At 33.9% G+C, this 19711-nt stretch overlaps 8 protein-coding genes and 1 non-coding gene across 9 annotated transcripts; 4 read left to right on the top strand and 5 right to left on the bottom strand.

The window, feature by feature from the left end:
- Positions 1-128: 128 nt before the first annotated feature.
- Positions 129-2066, bottom strand: WICANDRAFT_77986 (uncharacterized protein; the record flags this gene model as incomplete). The annotated part of the gene is made up of 1 exon (XM_019184646.1): positions 129-2066. The coding sequence occupies one exon, from the start codon at positions 2064-2066 to the stop codon at positions 129-131; it is 1938 nt and encodes a 645-aa protein (XP_019040561.1).
- Positions 2067-2396: 330 nt separating this feature from the next.
- WICANDRAFT_77985 (uncharacterized protein) lies at positions 2397-4274 on the bottom strand (the record flags this gene model as incomplete). The annotated part of the gene is made up of 1 exon (XM_019184645.1): positions 2397-4274. One exon carries the CDS (start codon positions 4272-4274, stop codon positions 2397-2399), a length of 1878 nt encoding a protein of 625 aa, XP_019040560.1.
- A 1546-nt stretch (positions 4275-5820) lies between these two features.
- On the top strand, positions 5821-7278 carry DBP5 (ATP-dependent RNA helicase DBP5; the record flags this gene model as incomplete). Its single annotated transcript, XM_019181483.1, has 1 exon — positions 5821-7278. One exon carries the CDS (start codon positions 5821-5823, stop codon positions 7276-7278), a length of 1458 nt encoding a protein of 485 aa, XP_019040559.1.
- A 275-nt stretch (positions 7279-7553) lies between these two features.
- WICANDRAFT_61907 (uncharacterized protein) lies at positions 7554-9476 on the bottom strand (the record flags this gene model as incomplete). Its single annotated transcript, XM_019183271.1, has 1 exon — positions 7554-9476. One exon carries the CDS (start codon positions 9474-9476, stop codon positions 7554-7556), a length of 1923 nt encoding a protein of 640 aa, XP_019040558.1.
- A 199-nt stretch (positions 9477-9675) lies between these two features.
- WICANDRAFT_90754 (uncharacterized protein) lies at positions 9676-10334 on the top strand. Its single transcript, XM_019186259.1, has one exon. It carries the CDS (start codon positions 10119-10121, stop codon positions 10302-10304), a length of 186 nt encoding a protein of 61 aa, XP_019040557.1. The 5' UTR covers positions 9676-10118; the 3' UTR covers positions 10305-10334.
- An 82-nt stretch (positions 10335-10416) lies between these two features.
- WICANDRAFT_61906 (YqaE/Pmp3 family membrane protein) lies at positions 10417-10847 on the top strand (the record flags this gene model as incomplete). Its single annotated transcript, XM_019183270.1, has 3 exons — positions 10417-10453; positions 10590-10667; positions 10792-10847. 3 exons carry the CDS (start codon positions 10417-10419, stop codon positions 10845-10847), a joined length of 171 nt encoding a protein of 56 aa, XP_019040556.1.
- Positions 10848-11152: 305 nt separating this feature from the next.
- TOM6 (Tom6p) lies at positions 11153-11619 on the bottom strand (the record flags this gene model as incomplete). Its single annotated transcript, XM_019183269.1, has 4 exons — positions 11153-11169; positions 11225-11280; positions 11342-11391; positions 11494-11619. 4 exons carry the CDS (start codon positions 11617-11619, stop codon positions 11153-11155), a joined length of 249 nt encoding a protein of 82 aa, XP_019040555.1.
- A 2535-nt stretch (positions 11620-14154) lies between these two features.
- WICANDRAFT_90752 (uncharacterized protein) lies at positions 14155-14335 on the top strand (the record flags this gene model as incomplete). The annotated part of the gene is made up of 1 exon (XM_019186258.1): positions 14155-14335. A coding segment is annotated over one exon (181 nt), but the record flags the coding sequence as incomplete, so codon positions are not given.
- A 1058-nt stretch (positions 14336-15393) lies between these two features.
- WICANDRAFT_t35 lies at positions 15394-15475 on the bottom strand. The gene has a single exon. It is a non-coding gene; the product is annotated as a tRNA-Leu (tRNA).
- Between the last annotated feature and the right edge of the window lie 4236 nt (positions 15476-19711).

The following is a 19711-nucleotide window of genomic DNA, read 5'->3' as shown; positions in this document are numbered from 1 at the left end:
GTACTTAATGTGTTATGGAGTTATGCAAATTATTTTTAATAGACGGAATTTTTTTAATGAATTGAGAATATGTAGAGAATAGATTGCGTCGCACTTGATAAAGCTACGAGTTGTTATCAAGAAGTATCTTAATTTGACAACGAAGCTGTACCAAAAAAACCCATGGAACCTTGTTGATCAGAGGTAAAATCTCTAAACATTTCAGCATCATGATCAGACAAGATCTTGACAAGATCGGGATCTTTAGCAAATAATGCATCAGCGTCTTCATACATGTAATGACCAGGATTAAACGTTGTACCGAAATACAAAGCAGAAACACCTCTCAAGCAAAACAAGTCCCCTGAATTTTCATTTCCCATATCAAGGGGCATTAACATATCACTAGTTCTTGAATGAAGTCCATTTCTTGCAGTGGACATTTTGAGAAGTTTTGATATTGACAATACCCTTGTACATACCGGTTTCCCATAAGCCCAAGCCTGTAATGACTCTAAATCATCTCCAAGAAGTAATTGAATATTACAAAAAGCGCTTGAGTATTCACTTTTAGCGCACTTTGGATTAGTTTCAAGTATGGGAGAAAATCTGAAAAGTTCTAATGAATTTAGAGATTCTTTGAAATTTAGTGTAGGTTGTAATAATTCCCTTGACTCATCATAACTAATTGACAATCTCTTCAAACAAGAAACATCAATAGCATCAATCTCAACACCATGTTGAATTCTAACTTCTAAAGATATACCCATCGGATAACAATGCAAATCTGAACGTTCTAGATTAATAATATCTCCTCTTAGTTCGATTTTGAATATATTTGGTGCATTTAATTTTGGAATCTTTAATAAAGTCTTTGATGTTCCCCAAAGTACTAATGATGACAGTTTGGGGAAATAAACATCTTGAGAAAGTTCATACTGGACTCTTCCATCAATGAGAAATGATTCTAAATTTTCAAGTTTCAAACCTTCCAATATCTGAACACATCCACCCCAAATTGTAAGGCTTTTCAATTTTTCCAAAAATCTAAAAGGTGTTGAAAGTGATTCTTCTGGATTTGGTTGATTATATGCATAAATTGAGGCTTCAATTAGGTTAGGACAATAAACATTACTAAACTCAAAAGAAATTTCAGAAGCAATGATTTTTAATGTTTCCAAATTTGGCAAATGAAGATCATTCCATAAAATCGTGGAATGTCTTGAATTTATTGAAATGGTTTTCAATGAACAAGCTCTAAATTTATTCAATTGACCAATATTTGAATCAAAAATGACAAATTGATCCAACTTTGGGAAATCACAATTTCCAATCAATGATAATTCACTATTGATTATTCTCAAATCTTGTAAATTAGTTGATTTCAAATTCTCAACAACTGCATCAATACCAAACAATGCTACATTTTCTGGTAATTCAATAGATTCAAAAACCTGATGATTTGCACCATCAATATATAAATCTGAAAGGTTGGGGAATTTAACTTTGTATGAGTGTTGAGGTTCAATAAAACAATTATTTAGTAACAATTTTGAAACTTTTGGTAATTTGAATAATGAAAGATCCCAAGTTGAATTTTGTAATCTAAGAGTTGTTGAATCCACAATTTCCACGGATTTAATAATTCTGAACTCATAAGCACGAATTTCAATTGGTTCAGTAAATGAAGAATCTCCTAATGATTGAGTATTAACGTATTTTGAGATTTTACAACGACAATTGATTGGTAATGAATGAATCAATTTTTCGAAAGTTTCACTTGATGTCTTTGGGTCATGAATTTGCAATAAGAAAGTTCGGTTATAATTGAAACTGGTATTCTTTCCTTCGTGGAAGATTGGACATATATCAACAACATCAGAATATAATTCTTTTGAAATATTTCCTTCTAGATACTTGACCTCATCAGTAACAATGTGATATGAATCTTTCAACATGTTTTGAACCTTTCTGGAAGAGCGTAGAAACTCCACAATTTCACTTGATTCTAATTGATATAAAATTAGCTGGAAAATCTCATTAGGTAATGTTAAAAGGTTTAATGGTTCTTGTTGTTGTAACATCATTTTGGCTATATGGATTGTTAATTCTTTGGCGGATGTACTTTAACTATGAAAATGGAGCTCAAGGTATCAATTAATACCCATCTTCAAACAAGGCTTTTATACAATTCCTCCGTCTCAGACAAGCTCATCTTCAAAGTCATCACTCTTGTTTATACGTTGCTCCAATAAAGACATGGGGTTTTGTGACATAATTATCTTTTGTAAGCATTTTAAATTTTCGCCCGGCCATTACACCTGAGATTTGGCAGAATGTGATAAGCTTGAAAAACTTGATTTTGATTGGATCAAACTACAAATAAACCAAAAAACCACTAGTTTATAAAATTTCAATCATCTCAACATTAGTTGCTCAAGAAGTTCAGAAGTGGTATCCACAATACTAGACTCAACACCCTTTTCCATCCCATTTTTCTCCAATCCTAAGGCATTTTTAGTAAATGAATCAATACTTCTTGGTGGATAAAATTCAATCAAATTAGGCAAGATACCCATATCCAATTTTTCCAACCCTTCATTTTTGGAAAGATCCAAAACTTCTAAAATTTCAGAATCAACTAATTCTAATTGTTCAACATGGAAAATTGTCAATTCTTTTAAAATTGGGAATCCAACAGTACTGAAAGGTGTCTTGATAAACATATCTAAAAGCATCAAATGTGCTAATTTAGGAGCAGTGAATTGGAAAACACTCTTCATTAAATGATCATAATAAGCTAAGGAAATACCAGTATTTGCCTTTGGACTTATTGTTAATTGTTTGAGATTGGCAAAATGACAATTTGTTAATGTGAAGTTTGGTACATCTGATTGAATATCCAATGTTTCCAAATTTGGGAAATCAATGCCCGTGATTGTGGATAGTGCACAATTATCAATCTTGAGGTGTTTTAAAGATGGATAAGCTTCTGGGATGTTGTTTATGCTAATGAAGTTGAAAGAACCAATAACGGTAATCATTTCTAATTGTGGTGCTTCAAAACTTGGGACTTGTTGGATTAAATCATTATGACAAAGATTCAGTGATTGTAAAACTGGGAATTTTGTCTTGGTGGTGAGTCTATGATAAAATTCATCCTGTAGTGATAATTGGTCTAGTTTTGTCAAATTCAAACCTTCCAATATTTGTATACATGACGTTAATATCATGATTCGGACATTTTCCAAGGCATTACATGGACTTTCATAATCTTTATAACTTTCAAGAATTGGTTGACCTGAAAGATTCAATTCAGCAAATTCAATATTTGGAGTATTAAAATTTTGAAACTGTTCTAGGGCACCACAAGAAATGGTTAACTCTTTTAAATTTACAGCATCAATCTTATTCCAAGCTAAAATTGCTGAGCTGGATTCCAAAACAATATTAATCAAATTTGGTGCTTTCAAATCAGTCACATAATCTAATGGAGTATCATAAATTTCAAAATGGTTTAAATTTGGAAATTCACAGTTTTGTAAAATGTTTAAATTGGGACATGCTTCAATTCTTAAAAATTTCAAGTCTTGAGATTTCAGGTTTTCAATCTTTACTATATCTGAAGCGTCTCTTAAACTTAAAGTCTTTGGTATTTCAAAAATTTCTAAACCTTTACCTATAGCTTCTTCCAAATGTAATTCTTCCAATTGTGGGAAATTGATTTTAAAACCTGGATCAACAAGTTTACAATCACCCAATATCAATCTATTCAATTTTGGAGCCTTGAAAATAGATGGATCCCAATGTAAAATTAAGAAATGTAAAATGGTGATATCTGGTAAATGGATTGATTTTATAAAGCCCTTATCCAGTGCGGAAAGATTAACAACTCTATGGAAATGCTCTTGTAATTCATAAGGTATTGTTTCAACTCCATAAATTGTGATACGGCAAGTTGTTTGTTCGGATAGACCATTGATCAAATCAAAGAATTCAAGCCAAGATTGTTCCATTTGGTGAACTTCTAATAGTAATGTACCTTTGAAATTGAGCAATTTTTCAATTGCAACTTTATCCATAACATTTGTGTGTAAATCTTTTGGAAGGTTGTTGTATATTGAATCATCTGCATTATCATGAACGATATGATAATTCCCCTTGAATTCATCTTGTACCTTTTTGGAATTGGAGAGCAACTTGATGATATCATTTGAGTCCAGCTCTTGTACAACTTTCTCTATCAGCACATCTGGCAAGTCAGTGAAGTCTAGCGTTCTTGTAAAGTCAGTCATGGTTGGTTCCCTGTTGGTACCTCAAATTATTTGCAACAGTGGGAAGTGGTGTCAAAAGGGTCCTTTAAATACGAGAACAAGATATTCATTTTACAACAAGACCATCGGTATAAGATAGTCAATTTGCTGACGGTATACAGCCAAGTAGTACCATGTTCCAGAACCCATGTTGTGTGTATTTGCATGTCTTGACTCTTTACGGTGGTGGAGATTCAAGAATGCTTGTTTTCCATTGGCTCAGCTTGTTCTTCTGTGCTTCCCAATGCGTCAGGAAAAGAGGCTGAAGACGATCCAAAGATCAACACTTTTTAGATCAGCTGGCGAAGCTGAACAATAGTGTGGTTGGATAGAAAGGGAAGATAAAGATTAGTTACAGTCGATTGATAGACTAGTTCAGATTGATCTGGTTTTTTAAGAGGCAGTTTTCCAATGATTCTTTCCAAAGTTGTACCTGATCATGAACGTTCAAAGCTTCGGATCACCCTGCAACAACGGCCAAAAAACAGGCCCGATAATGGCTGCTTTTGGTGAGAAGCAGAGGTGGACATGGGCCCTTGCTTTAAAGGATTCCTAGCATCTTGTATCATGAATTCGTTGAGATCCTTCCTTTATCGTGGAATCCTTCTTTACAGCTCTAATAATACATCAGTGCTTCTCCAAGGCTATACTCAGACACAATTGAGAAAAAGGTTGACCTTAATTGTAACCAGAATTATCACACCATGCTCTTCAGCTGGAACAATACACCCCCTTTAGAACATGGTCAGTATAAATCATGCATCAATGTAGGCATTGTTTAGATTATTCGGCCGTAGTGACTCTAGGTCTCTTCAGTGTAATTAACTGCGGATTACAAACATCAAATCATTTCCAACAACCGTGCTGCTTGTTCCACAAAAGACCGAGTTTATAATTGAGCAGAGTAAGAGTAGAGCACCAACTTTTGTCAAGAAATGGTTCACTTATACCAGTTTATTCGAATTAAAAAGGAGAACTTTACAACGTAGTAACCTAAATCAATTCGAAGTGCCCTTGCCGAAATATTTACTATGGACGTTATTAACTTATTGAATCAAACGTACAATTTAAACGATAAAAGTGAATAAATTAACGCAGTATTGAATCTTTTCTAGTCAATTATCTGATAATATATTTTTTAAAGTAAAATAAAGCATTTTCAAAAAAATTTCAAATTCGAATATTTGGTATTTTGAATTTTATGTAGCAATATATTACCCAACTATTTCAAAAACTCATGATATTCAATATGCACTTAAAACAAAAAAAAGTAATACAATCGGATAGCTGAATTTCCATTAATATAATACCAACAATTTCAATACCACTTACCTCACAAAGTTTTTAATTATTTATCTTTTTACACTCCACGGCCAAAATCTCAAAACTTACCCGGTGTTGACCACCTTAATTTTTTTTTCGAGAAAAATGTCAAATAAACATTATCTTGAAAAGATCAAGATCAAGATCAAAACATCAACAGAATTCAAAGATCTCTTTGATCAATCACAATCATTTAATAAGAATCATGTCTGAGAAAAGAGAAACATCAGATGCTGCTGACTTGTTGTCATCTTTGACAATCAAAGCTCAAGCTAAAGAACAAGCTGCACAAGAAGAAGCTGAATCAAAACCAAAAGTTGAAGAACCAAAGAAAGAAGAAACAAAAGTTGAAGAAGTGAAAGAAGAAGCTAAAGAATCAGAAGCTCCGAAAGATGAAGAACCAGACTCAAATTTAATCAAATCCACCTATGAAGTTAAAGTCAAACTGGCAGATTTACAAGCTGATCCAAATTCTCCATTATATTCAATTAAATCATTTGAAGAATTAGGATTGTCAAAAGAATTACTAAAAGGTTTATACGCAATGAAGTATCAAAAACCTTCCAAGATCCAAGAAAAGGCATTACCTTTATTAATATCAAACCCTCCAAGAAATATGATTGGCCAATCTCAATCAGGTACCGGTAAAACTGCAGCATTTTCATTAACAATGTTATCAAGAGTTGATCCTTCAATAAATGGTGTTCAAGCAATTTGTTTAGCACCTGCAAGAGAATTAGCAAGACAGACATTGGACGTTGTGGAAACAATGGGTAAATATACAGGAATCACCACACAATTGATTGTACCAAATGTTGTTGAAAGAAATGCCAAAATTAACGCAAATATTCTAGTTGGTACCCCTGGTACAGTATTAGATTTTATTCGTCGTAAACAAATTGATGTTTCAAAACTTGCTGTGTTTGTTTTAGATGAAGCTGATAATATGTTGGATCAACAAGGTTTAGGTGATCAATGTGTTCGTGTAAAGAAATTTTTACCTAAAACTACACAATTAGTTATATTTAGTGCTACATTCCCTGATCAAGTCAGAAAATATGCTGAAAAATTCGTTCCAAATGCTAATCAATTGACATTGAAACAAGAAGAATTAAATGTTGATGCTATTAAACAATTATATATGGATTGTAATGATGAAGATCATAAATTTGAAGTTTTAAATGAATTATATGGATTATTAACAATTGGTTCATCAATTATATTTGTTGCTAAAAAGCAAACTGCAAATGTTTTATATAAGAAATTAAAAGATGAAGGTCATCAAGTTTCTATTTTACATAGTGATTTAGAAACAAGTGATCGTGATAAATTAATTGATGATTTTAGATTTGGTCGTTCAAAAGTTTTAATTACAACTAATGTTTTATCAAGAGGTATTGACATTCCAAGTGTTTCCATGGTTGTTAATTATGATTTACCAACTGATAGAGAAGGTAGACCTGATCCTTCAACTTATTTGCATAGAATTGGTAGAACAGGTAGATTTGGTAGAGTCGGTGTGGCAATTTCATTTGTTCATAATAAGAAATCTTATGAACAATTGATGGCTATTAGATCATATTTTGGTGATATAGAATTAACAAGAGTTCCAACTGATGATTGGGAAGAAGTTGAAAAAATTGTTAAAAAAGTTTTGAAATGAGGGAAATATAAGTGAATTAATTTAATGGATCTGTAGAGAAACGAAGTCAACTAGAATTTAAAAAGTCCATTTGAATGTTTACCCATCTGTTAGTTCACTGGTTATATTGTAGCCACAAATTATGTGATTAGCTGTACAATTTAACATTCATTAATCAATAATGATTGTGACTTTAGTACCTCAACACTTTGTTAGCCAGGGATTCCTACAACAAATTAGGTATTGCAGCTATATTGAAATTTAGATACAAATAGACAGTTTGACATATTTCTTATTCAATTTTCCGATTGATCAAGTAATTGCAATAATGTTTTATTTTTAAGCTCTTCCAAATCATATAGATCTTGTCTTTTGAATTCTCGAAAATCACCAGAATATAAACCTTTAGATCCACTTGCATTGGTTTTAACAGAATGTGAAAACCCATAATCAATAAATGTGAATATATCATTACCATAGAAAACATTTGACATTTTAATATCACCATGTGATAGCCCAATACTGTGCAATAACCCAAGTTGCTTTTCACCCTGTTCAAAATGTTCTTCTGTATTTGGTTTCCCATTCAATGAATCCATTATGATATAACCACCGGAGAAAAAATCCACCTTTCCATCAAGGACCAATGTCAGCTTTATATTTCCGTGTTTGTAAATCATAGGAGCATTTATAATATTTGATGAATCATCCTTTAACTTTTCATTGTATTCTTTGATTTTCTGATATATGAGAAGTTCATTGGATTTTGCTTCTTGAAGAGTTTCAAGAATTTTGTAGTTCTCAAGCATTTCATCCGTTTCACTAAAATACCTTCTAACTGGATCATATATTTTCATCACCACTTTATGATTTTCATCAACCATTTGTAAAGTATCAGGATTGATCAAGCATTTTAATTGATCTATTGTGGTTTCAATAACTTGGGAATTGCATTGGAACCCGACTTGGAGTTTTCGACAACTTCCAACTAATTCTAATTCATCAAAATTATCCAATTGATGCTTACCATAATAAATCTCAGCTCTATTTTTGATTTCTTTGGCAACTTCTTCTGGTGACATTTTTAAAATGTTTTGGTAATACTTTATAAAAGCTCTGGTCCGTTCCAAATTACCAAGTTCTTTTTGTTTCAAAATAGAATAAAGTCTGGCACATAGCCTCATTACGGAGTTTAATTCTCCAGGATTTGTGCTCCCAGTTGTAAAATAATTTATTTTCAAAGGGATCGTCTGTTCCTCGCTTGAGTCTCTTGAATGGATACTAAGTTCATCATTTTCAACAATACCAGCCAATTTTTTATAATCGAACGTTAGTTCTAAAAAATTAAATCCATCATAGAGGAAACCGAATTCACAGCTACTAGCTAGCATATACGCAAAGCATTGATGTAATATTCTTCTTACCTTATCTTTTGTTGCTTGATGTCTCTCATTATTAGAAGGTGGTCTAATCATCAACTGTACAAACTCCTGAATGTTGTAAGATTTGATCTCAATTATTAATAAAATATCATTTGGATTATCACAGATTGCGTAATCGCTGCTGATATTAGGAAGTCCTTCTATTTTTATTTGATGTTCCTGGAGCTCCATGGTTTGGTTACCAAAACAATAACGCATCAAACTGGATAAAGGTCTAGCATAAATTGACCTAAAAATATCTTTTGCTAGAGCTTCGGAAGTGTGCACACGACCAGCATAGCAACCAGTAATTAAAGAACCGGTTAATGAATTGGTTTCATCGTAAAGATCAGGAGTTGACCCAGATTCTTTACATTTTGATGTAAGTCTCACGAAAAATTCATCAAACATCTCTTTCAATTCATCACTGTGAACAACTTCCTCAATTTTATAGCCTAAGTGGTTAGACAGAAATAAACTTGTAATTTTATTCGTTGAACCGTCACTGAAAGTTGTACTCTTTTGTTCAAAATCACGAGCTAATGATAGTGGGTTAAATGGGAAAAGGAAGTAGAACTTCCAGAAGGTTTCTTGCTCTTCTGGTGACAAGCAGCTGTCCCCCCAAACCCTAGGATAGAACGAAATGACTTTTTTAAAGCAGGATATAATAGACTTTGAAGAATCATCCATGTAACCAAACTCCTTAAGATATTCCCTGTAATCAATATCATATAGCTTTCTGTCATCCTTGAGAAACTTCTCAAGCACTTTCCCAAATTCTTCTTTGCTTTTATTCATAATTGATAATCTGTTAAGTTAGTGTCAGATGCCACAAACGCTAGAATGATATTGGTAATCTATACTGATGAGTCTATTGAACCTTGTATTCTGTGTGGACGGGTTTTATAATATCTTTTGGGACCTTGTTGTTGTTAATTCTAACTTGCTAAAAACTGAAATGTTCGAAAGAAAACATCGAACGTAGATTTTTGTGTCAAGTACGTGACCGCTTCGAACTGATGAGGTAAATAATGGGTTACCCAGTTATTGGAGATTTTGAAATTCGAGCATAATTGGTTGAATGGTCAACAAAAGTGAAAATTTGATTAACGTAAATACCTATGTTTAGAAAAAGATTTGGGTTGAAAGGTAGTATGAGACTATTTGTATAGTGTTGGTGATAAGTCCTCATACGAGAAGATTATTGAGATGATTAGTGAAGATGATATTTTCTGCTCAGGAAGTGTATAGAGAGGTTTCAGGCCGTTCTTCGCAAGATTAACTAGATTTTTGAATTATTACATTGTATTACCTTATAACCATTTTCCTTCCTTACAGAGTTAATTAAGTTAGATAAGATATTGATATAGAAGTCGGGACAGATTTCCAATTATTGATATTCGTTATAATAAGTTCATACATTAGTTCAAAATCAGTTATATGGTTAAACAACAGAACTACGAAAATTGTAATCCAGAGGGACATCTAATATTATTAAAGCCATTGAATCACATGATAAAATTACTTATGCCCATTCCAGTCAATTCAATTCATCATCAATTCTTGGTTCAAATGATCATTCCAAAGGCCTCGGGCACTATTGTAAATTCCGAGACTAATTGGTAAAACAGGCTGTATTAAAAAAAAACAAAAAAAACCATCCTTTTTAAACTAAAAAAACAATCTTCAACAACAACAGTTTAACAAAACAAGACTCAATTCCATCAATTATTCCAAAATGGTCGACTCCACTAAAGTTATCAACGTTATCATCGGTGAGTATTGTATATCCCAGAGCGCTTATTATCATCATTGTCTAAAGAAGACTGGCTGTTTAGTGTGTGATAAGGGTTCTGTTTGTTTTTTGGGTTCATGAGAAGAATGTTATGAATTACTAACATCACGGAAAAGCTATCATCTTACCACCATTATCTGTCTTTTTAGCAAGAGGTGCCGGTAGAGATCTATTAATCAACATTGTGTTATGTAGTAAGTATTTTGTTTTGATTGGATGAGAGAAGGCGGGTGGTGATTAACTGAAGGTTCATTATCGTCATTAACCCTTCTCTGGTTTGGGAAGAGAAAGTTGTATGATACTAACACATTCCAATAGTCTTTATTTGGTTCCCAGCTATTTTACACGCTGTTTACATTGCGGTATCATCATGATAGATTAGCATTTTATCTCATTAGAATTTGAAGAAAGAAAGAAGAAAAAAAAGGAGGGTCAATTAATTTAGAGGCAAGCACTTTGGAATTTCATCACCTTTTTAAGGGTATTGTTGTTCTTTGAGTGTCGGTTTTCTGTGCTTTTTTACTGTTTTTTTTTATATTTATTTTGTATCCTTTTAGTCTGAGATGAGCTATGAATCAATATGTTTATTCCAAATAATTTGCGTGGGTGATTAATTTATAATAATGTCTCCTTTTACCACTTTTTTTTGTTTTGTGTGTGTTTTTTGTCCAATTTTCCTTTAAATAATATGATATTCTTTGATAATTTCGTTGTAACTAGACTACTTCTTTCCCTTTGAGAAAACACAAACTTCTCATAAGCAATTTATATTCATTATGTACAGATATTTCATTACCAATTATCAAACTTATAATCTTGGTAAAATGTTAGTATTCTTTGAATCTATAATACATGGGTTTAAACTTACTGAGGAGCCATAGCATCCATGATTGGACTTTGAATGAAAGCAATACCGGCCTATTGTAGAATGTTAGTGAACAAGTTCAAATACATTAAAGATATATTAATGGGAATGATTAACTGTCATTCATGTAAATAAATTTCAAATAATCAACATACAGCAAATAAACCTAAGTTGAAAATGATTGGGAAACTTGGGTTATTGACAATCTTTGAATAGATAGATTCTTTTTCAGATTTTTTTGGAGCAGCAGAAGCACCTGGTCTAGCGTATACTGAAGACATTTTTATTCTTTTCTAATTAATTTTGAAACAAAAGCTCTTGATGGAAACTGACTTTGCAGTTGATTTCTTTACATCTTTTTTTGTCGAATTCGATGATGAAAAAATGAAGAAACGGTACACGACACATCAGTGATTACATAGTTTCAATTCGCGAAGGCATGATACCAATTTTGCATGTGTATGGGCTTTTGAAATCATATGGAAAGAATGGATAGAAATCTACATAGTCCAGGGGATATAATAATGACTTTAAAATGACATTCATAAGCCTATAGAATATCAATATATAAAAAACGATGCTGCTTTTTCTCCTTCAAATATGACTTTTGTAAATAATCCCACCCCCTTTTTTTTTAATTTCGTTATAGATACCAGATCTGACAACTTTCTTAGCAATCGTTAAATAAATGAATAGCACATCCTTAGTTTATAGTAATATAGCTTTATAATCTTTTCTCTTTTCATAAACCCTAGCAAAAAAACTTCTTGAATATAGTAAAAAAAACAAATAGGCGTACAGCCTGACCAATAAATCCCACAATAGCACAATAATAATAATAATAATAAATAAAAACACTCAAATTAGCAATAATCCAATAAATCACACATTCTTTCCAATAAATAATACCTTTCTTTTCTCTAATCTTGTAAAATCATCTCCATATGATTCCCCTATTTTCCATAATTTTTAACCCTTTTTTAATGAGATACAACATTATCATAAATCACTCTTGTTTGTTGTTCCTTATGTACGGATCCTGTAGTGAATCTTACTTTAGCATCATCGAAAACCTGTTGTTTACAACTATGACTCTGTTCCTCTTCTTCCTTATTAACCTTCAGGTTCAAGAGACCTTTAACAAACCATCTGGAATACTTGTATACATTCAGTATTCTGGCGATATATAATGCAAAGTCATAGGCAAGCAACAATATGACTGGAGTTATAATGGAAAATGCTATTATCAACTAAAGAGCTTGTTGTTAGTATAATCACATGTGCGCAACCTGGTATAAGGTGACATACTGAGATGTATTGTATTAGGGAAATGGTGTAATAGATCATGGTGTGTGAGATGCTTATGAGCTTTGAGAGTATTTCCAACATCATCGTCATCTTTATTGTTAATTCAAATCAAAGGGAAATTCCAACTTGTTTATATAAAGTTGGTCTCTTGTTTGAAAATTGTATCTATTTTATTTTTATGTGCCCTTTCTCCTTTGTCTTTTTCTCTGCTACGCGCACGCTTTTTTCTGTCACATGGAGGCAGTCACCCGCCAAAGAACGCTTGTGCAAAAAAAATTTGTTTCTTTTCGAACTTTTTTTAACCTTTACAATTATAAACATCAAGAAATAACGTGTTATTATTGAATGGTGAGTGATCAGTAATGATGTTATATTTGATCTAGGACTCTTTTATATGATGTTCAACCAATTACAAACTTATCTACATTATCTGAGAATTTTCAAGGGAAGAAAACTAATAATCTGATTCTAAGATAGCCTAGATCAACGCTTTTTCCATCACAGTACCTTTTTTTTATCCACAATTGCTAACGATTGTCCAAGCCTAATTTAGATTGTATTACATATCATTCAATTGTTCTGAGAGATTTTTAAAGTTCTTCATTTAACCAGTGTAGCATTCAGTTTATCTTGTCTGATTCAAGATCTGTCACAAACATCATACATACATTTTGCCTTTTGACGTCTTTCAATTAGGTGCTCAACGCGCAATAATTGATTCATTACAGAGATAAGACTACAAAGAATTATCTAGATCGCGGATACAGAAACCCAGATTGTGAATATTTCTTTCTTTTTTACCTTGCACGTCTGCAAACGTGTAGCAATGTTAATTACGGTACCACAATTACAACATGATAAAGTGATCACCACATGGGTATTAAATATTCCTCGACCAACTAACCTTCTTTATGTTGTGTGTAATTCTGGATACCGGTACATGTTTTAAACTTTTCATCTTGAGTCTGTGAACCGAGATAGGCTTGTTTACACTTCAATTGAGTTTGAAAGTCTGATGTACAGTCGATGTACAGGTACACAATCGTAATTGTTGCTCATCGATTAAGGATTTTACAACTTTAACACTCATCACATAATCATTCATCAACTCACAGGTCCAGAATTCAAATGTGTCAATGAATTATGCTTTGACTGATATGAGAACATCGCTGTTGGTATATAAGTTGGTTGATAGGAGAACTACTCCATGAGCTTGTTTGATGCTTTATAAGCGGCTAAAGAGAACATCTATATGAAGTCTGGACTCATGTATATAGCTGGCTTGTCTGACTTGATTGAACAGCTATTGGTTTTAGGTTTGGTTAGCTTTTAGTTCTAGGTTCACAGATGAAATGATTAGTTAAGATGATAATTTCAGCTCCAGGAAGTGTATAAGAATACAGGCTAATTCCAGTTCTGAGAACTGAGGTCGTCTGTTGTGAACTATCTTGCAATAGTCAGAAGGACCAGAGATACACAAAATATCTGTAAGAAGTTAACTATACAATATGTCAACCAGAAGTACATCTAATTCAAGAAGAGCTGGTACTACATCAGCTATGTCAGACATCAATCATCCACGTCAACAGGACACGGCTGTCGCTTCTACTACTTCTGCTGCTGATGCTGCTAATGTGGCTGCTGCTGAAGAATCTCAGGGTCAAGAGGTTTCTGGCAGTTCTTCGCAAATTAAACTACATGGTTGTAGTCTGTAGAACACTTTCGATATTATTATTTGATATGAATGTACTACATTACTAGAAGCTAGTTGTTGTTTCAGGACAAACCGGTCTCCTTCAATCTCAACCCCAGAGCAAACCACGACTGGTCCCTGGAGGATGATTACTGTTCATTAATCATGAGACATCCCATCCAGAATCAACATACAAGATAGCCTCGCCAAACAAAACTAGAACAAAGGCGGTGATCGGGATTATTTTGGGTGTGGTATTCAACTTGATCCGTTGACGTCTTGATCATGGAACAAGGAATAGTCACAATTTTACAAGACATGCTAGTACAAACTATGTGCTCCCGAACACAGGCTCAGTATCTTTTAGTCAACGCTTCATAATTCTACATATCGTTGAAAGTTGATCTGTAGCCATCAAATTAAAAAGACTTTAAGGTTGATGATGACAAAAGTTTGCTTCGCAAATTGATCGATAAGCCTCTTCATCATGACAGCTTAGTACATTTATTAGCTAGTTTATACTGCACGCTGGAGGATGTGGACGTAGCTGTCTGGCTGCTGATATCCAGACTATGGTCATGGCATTTGGATTACAGGCTAGATCAACACTGTATCTTCCAAGAAGCCATCAAACCTTATTGTAGTCATTGAGCCATTGGCGATATACGGATAAGAACATATGATTATATGGTACAGATCTAGCTATTGAGTATATTGAATCACGCAATTAACAATCAATTCAGAGAAATCTATAGAATTCTTTGATCAGATCGTGGACACTGGGCGCTGCCCTTCAAAGGCTCATGAAGTTAGGATACTTTGCAGCTTTCACGATTCGTTTTCTTTTTTGACAATGCTGCAACTCTCGGCGTAAGGTGCCTGAGTTTTACTATTGTTCAAAACACAAGCTAATAACATCACAACAACAATCAATATACACATTTCAGCACTACAGATGAAAGCCCTACATGCAATTGGTTTATCTTATCTCAAAAAAAAAGAAAAATAGCCCATTTCAAGTCAAAAATCAGCAAAAAAAAGTTTCAAAAAAATATGATAACCGCGAGGTTCGAACTCGCGCCTCCGAAGAGACCAGGACCTTAACCTGGCGCCTTAGACCACTCGGCCAGGTTACCATATTTCGGTAACAATAGGATGAAGGGTGATTTGAAGGTGCAGGTCAATATTGGGGTTACGAGCCCGCGAGCTCATTATTTAGAAGGAATTGAATCAATATAAGTAGATTGGAATGATGGTGAAACGTAGAAGAATTGATGTACCTATTTTGGCTGTCATTGAGGTTCTCCGTCATAAATTAATTGCTGTTTTGTTAGCGATGGATTTTGTGTACATATGTTTCCGAGAGGGAAGTTTCAAAAAACCAGTTCACCATGGATGAATGATTGATGACGCATTCGACAAAAGCTAGCAAAATTGCTTTGACAGGTAGTATGAGACTAATTGTATAGTGTTGGTGATAAGTACTCATACGAGAAGATTATTGAGATGATTAGTGAAGATGATATTTTCTGCTCTGGAAGTGTATAAGAATACAGGCTTATGCCAGTTCTGAGAACTGAGGTCGTCTGTTGTGAAGTATCAATCTTGCAATAGTCTGAAGGACCAGAGATACACTAAATATCTGTAGTAAAGCTCAATATGTCTACTAGAAGGAATACGTCTGATGCAGATGCTGCTGATGTAGCTAGTACTGAAGAGGCTCAGGGTAGAGGGGTTTCAGGCCGTTCTTCGCAAAAATATTTGCTTTGAAAGACAGCCTATAGAATATATGCGTTTGATATTGACTACAAGGGGTTTCACGAGTGCTGTAGCGTTTTTGTTTTCTTGATCTGGAACGAGATGTGTGCTACTGATGACCAGTAAAGAACTGCTCATATTAGCTGTTCTTTATATCGTTGATACAATAGGTACAGCTATTGATAGCAGCCTACTGCTATAGAAGTATGATAACAAAAGCCCAACTTAATTGCCAACGTATTATTGATTAGCCAAAATAGTATCTAGTGTGATTTCAAATGCTAGTTCACTTCTTAACTCATCAATTTCTATAGTAATCAACTAATCTCCAAAAACCCAGATGGCTGTGAGCAATATCATTTTTTGTGATATTCGCTAGTGCGTGGAGTAATCCGTTCAAATGCAGTAGCTTGTCCTTTCAGCAAACAATTGAAAAAAAGTGAAACCATTAGTTAAAATTCCACAAGTGACAAAACTTGTGAAAATTAAATATCCATGATCACTTGCTCGAGAGCTCGTGCAAAGTTATAATATTCAAGCATGAGCAGCTCCATGTTTGGATAAATAATATAATGGTACCTGGTGATATTAATCATGATTTTGTTAGTTGGAAACTTTTAGAGCAAATTTGAAACAAAAAATTCAACACATTTAAAGCTGGAATCCTTTCCAAAGCACAAGTGTTGTGTCCACATAAACATTCATGCTGGACTAAAGACCCATAACAAGTATGGAAATGATCTATAATTATAGATATAATATTGCTGATTATCAATGTCATTTTAGAAGTTGCACTGCTGTATTTCACGAGGTAATTGTCATATTATTCAACTGCACTCAGACAATTATTCAATAAAACCAGATGTTGAAACAAAACCAGGTTAGCAAGCAAATATAATCAAAGTAACTGCAGAAAGTTACTATTTGTAACCCTTGGAGGCGATAGTTTAACCAAATACCCGTTTAATGAAAGTTAACCAAAATTGTGAAGCTGATCCAACTAATAAATGCAAACATTGAACCAAATAAAATATTTGGTGTTGTGTTTCAAAGCTGAAATTGTAATCTGACTGTTATTTGGTCAATCTAAATTAACATAAAATACTGAAACTCTTCATATCAACACAATCTGAAAAGTTGAAAACCCTGTAGAGTCTTTTCTTGTTTACAACGACCCACTATTCAGACAATGACGTCCACCAGACTGGTTTTGAAAAGTTCATGAATTGAAACGATATTCTCATGAGCACGCAAGAATGTTAGTGAGCCATTTCTTTGGAAATAAATATGTAGCAAAACAGTTTCAGCAACTAATTCCATTCCAATGTCCCTTATAGACAAACCATACCGACTTGAAGCTAATGAGTTCCCAGTTCTTCTTTGGTTTTTCCAATTTCCAACTAATTTGACGGAGGTGCTCAATTTTCAACCATTTTTCAAAGATCTAGATTAATAACTAAATTTTTTAGTGCAACGTTTCCACCTTTGTTGTCATGACAATATGATGATGCCATGATGAAACATTCTTCAGTATGATTTGTTTAAAAAATGTTTTATACAGAACTCATTTGTCTAGCCTTGAATCCATCAAGCTGAAGTGGATTTCTAAGGGTTAGCAAATATATGGATGATGCTAAGGCATAACAAGTACCAAGGAGCTTGAATAATACTAACAAAAGCATATGTCATAACGAAAGCAGGTCAACAACTCTAGAACATCTAGTTAACTCATCTAACTTGAGAAATTTGTAAACAGTTGCTAGTATCAAGCAGCACCAATTTGAGCTTGTAACTTGTGACCCCGACCTCAAAACACCATGTTTCCCTTTGTTCTCAAATTGTTCAACTAAAAACACCAGCCATTGTTGATTAGCTAGATGATTAACTTCTTCGAATCACCAACGCCAAACTCTGACATGCTGGCTCTTGATAAAGTAGCTCTACTTGTTTGATAAAGAACGACGCAAGAGAAGACGTCTTCCACACTTCGCTTATACAAAAGATGCTGGTTCTTGTAAAATTACCTGTCAGATCTGATTCTTTGTTTACCTCTTGCCTAATCCGTGCACTAATTTTGTTTTTCATCGTGTTTGGTTTGTTGCCCGGTAACAAGAATTCCACCTAAAAAAGTGTTGATCTGATTTTCAAAAGCCTTTAAAAAGTGAAAATCTAGTGCAAGGGGAAGTACAGGGTTTGGCTCTATGAAGAAAGAGGTAAACAAGAGGGTAAAGGCTTAAGGCAACAAATCAACAAGCACAACTCAACTCAAACACTTGAATTAATTCACAAAGGGAGAAAGATTTATGGATAGTAGTTCTTAGTTTCAACTCGTGGTCCTTCTGTAGGACGCGCTCCCTCGAGAAATTTCTCTAGGCTCGTTCCTGAAATTTTGAAATTTTTTTCTTCGCGACTTTCTGCCTGTTGTCATTTTAGGCAGAACCAGAATCTGCGTTTAATTAAACCCGAAAGAGAAAACTTCAAGATGAAGTTGAAGAGATGAAGATAAAAGACGACAAAGTCGATGAAGGATCAGAGCTTTATACAGAGGCTCTCTAGTTACAAAGGTTTATCAAACTACCCACTATTCATACCAGGATCTCAGCCAGATCTCAAGAACTGGGATACGACAAACTTTTAGCTTTGAACACACACTACTTTGTTCAGATTTGAAAATTGAAACGTTTCATCAACTTCATCCTCAAAAGCTCAATCATTGACAACAACGAATTAAGAATATCTGAGCTGCCTCGAAGCTTCTATTCACCTTGTTCAAGGATATATCGTCTAATAGGGGTGCTGCTGGGTTCTTGACTTTGTGTCTATGAACAAAGATGTGTAGTTCATTTTCAGTATTGATCCTTCAATACCGATAACGTCTGATACTTTGTGCTCACTATTTCACACCTCATGGAGGAACCCAACAGTTTATACGGTGGAGCCTGTGGCCACTGGGTACTCAATCTCAATTATGGTTCTATTCAAAAGCACAACGTTCCTTGTTAAAGTTTCAAGCGTGCACTAAATATTTCTTTTGGACCGTTAAAGTTCGATGATGATACCTGAAAAACCCCCATCATGGGCTTAATTGATTGATTATTTTATTATTTACCCATACAAAGAACGCGTTTTTTTATGAGCAAGATAAATTAATTGCATAGACAAGTTGAAATTGGAGCAGCATTGGCTGTCTTACCTAGTTAAAAGCTGTAGGATAAAGCTCTTGATCTAGAACTTTTCCAGGTTGACTGATTGTCTGATCTCAACTACTTCTGACACTAACAGAACATGAGCACAAACCATAGATAAACATCACAGCTTGTGTAAGTTGCTCATGCCATCCACCAAACAGCTCTCTGCCTACAGCCTTCTTTCTAGCCCTCTCTCTGCGTAGCCCTCTGGCATTCTCCTTTGAGTTAATTGCAAACATGATGTTGATCTCACTAGCGCTGGTTTGCAAATTTCTGATCTGGGCTTGTCGCGGCTGCAGCTCTACGCACAACGACGAAAAAGAAAAATCATTTTTTGAAAGGCACACATTTCCCAAAACCAAATCTGATCTTCGAGGAATTTATAAAACATCAAGAATTCCATCTTGGTTTCACCATTTTGCACAC

The sequence above is a fragment of the Wickerhamomyces anomalus genome (assembly GCF_001661255.1).
Source record: "Wickerhamomyces anomalus NRRL Y-366-8 unplaced genomic scaffold WICANscaffold_2, whole genome shotgun sequence".
Taxonomy (NCBI): Eukaryota; Fungi; Ascomycota; class Saccharomycetes; order Phaffomycetales; family Wickerhamomycetaceae; genus Hansenula; species Hansenula anomala.
This window is presented reverse-complemented; position numbering and strand designations above follow the sequence as displayed.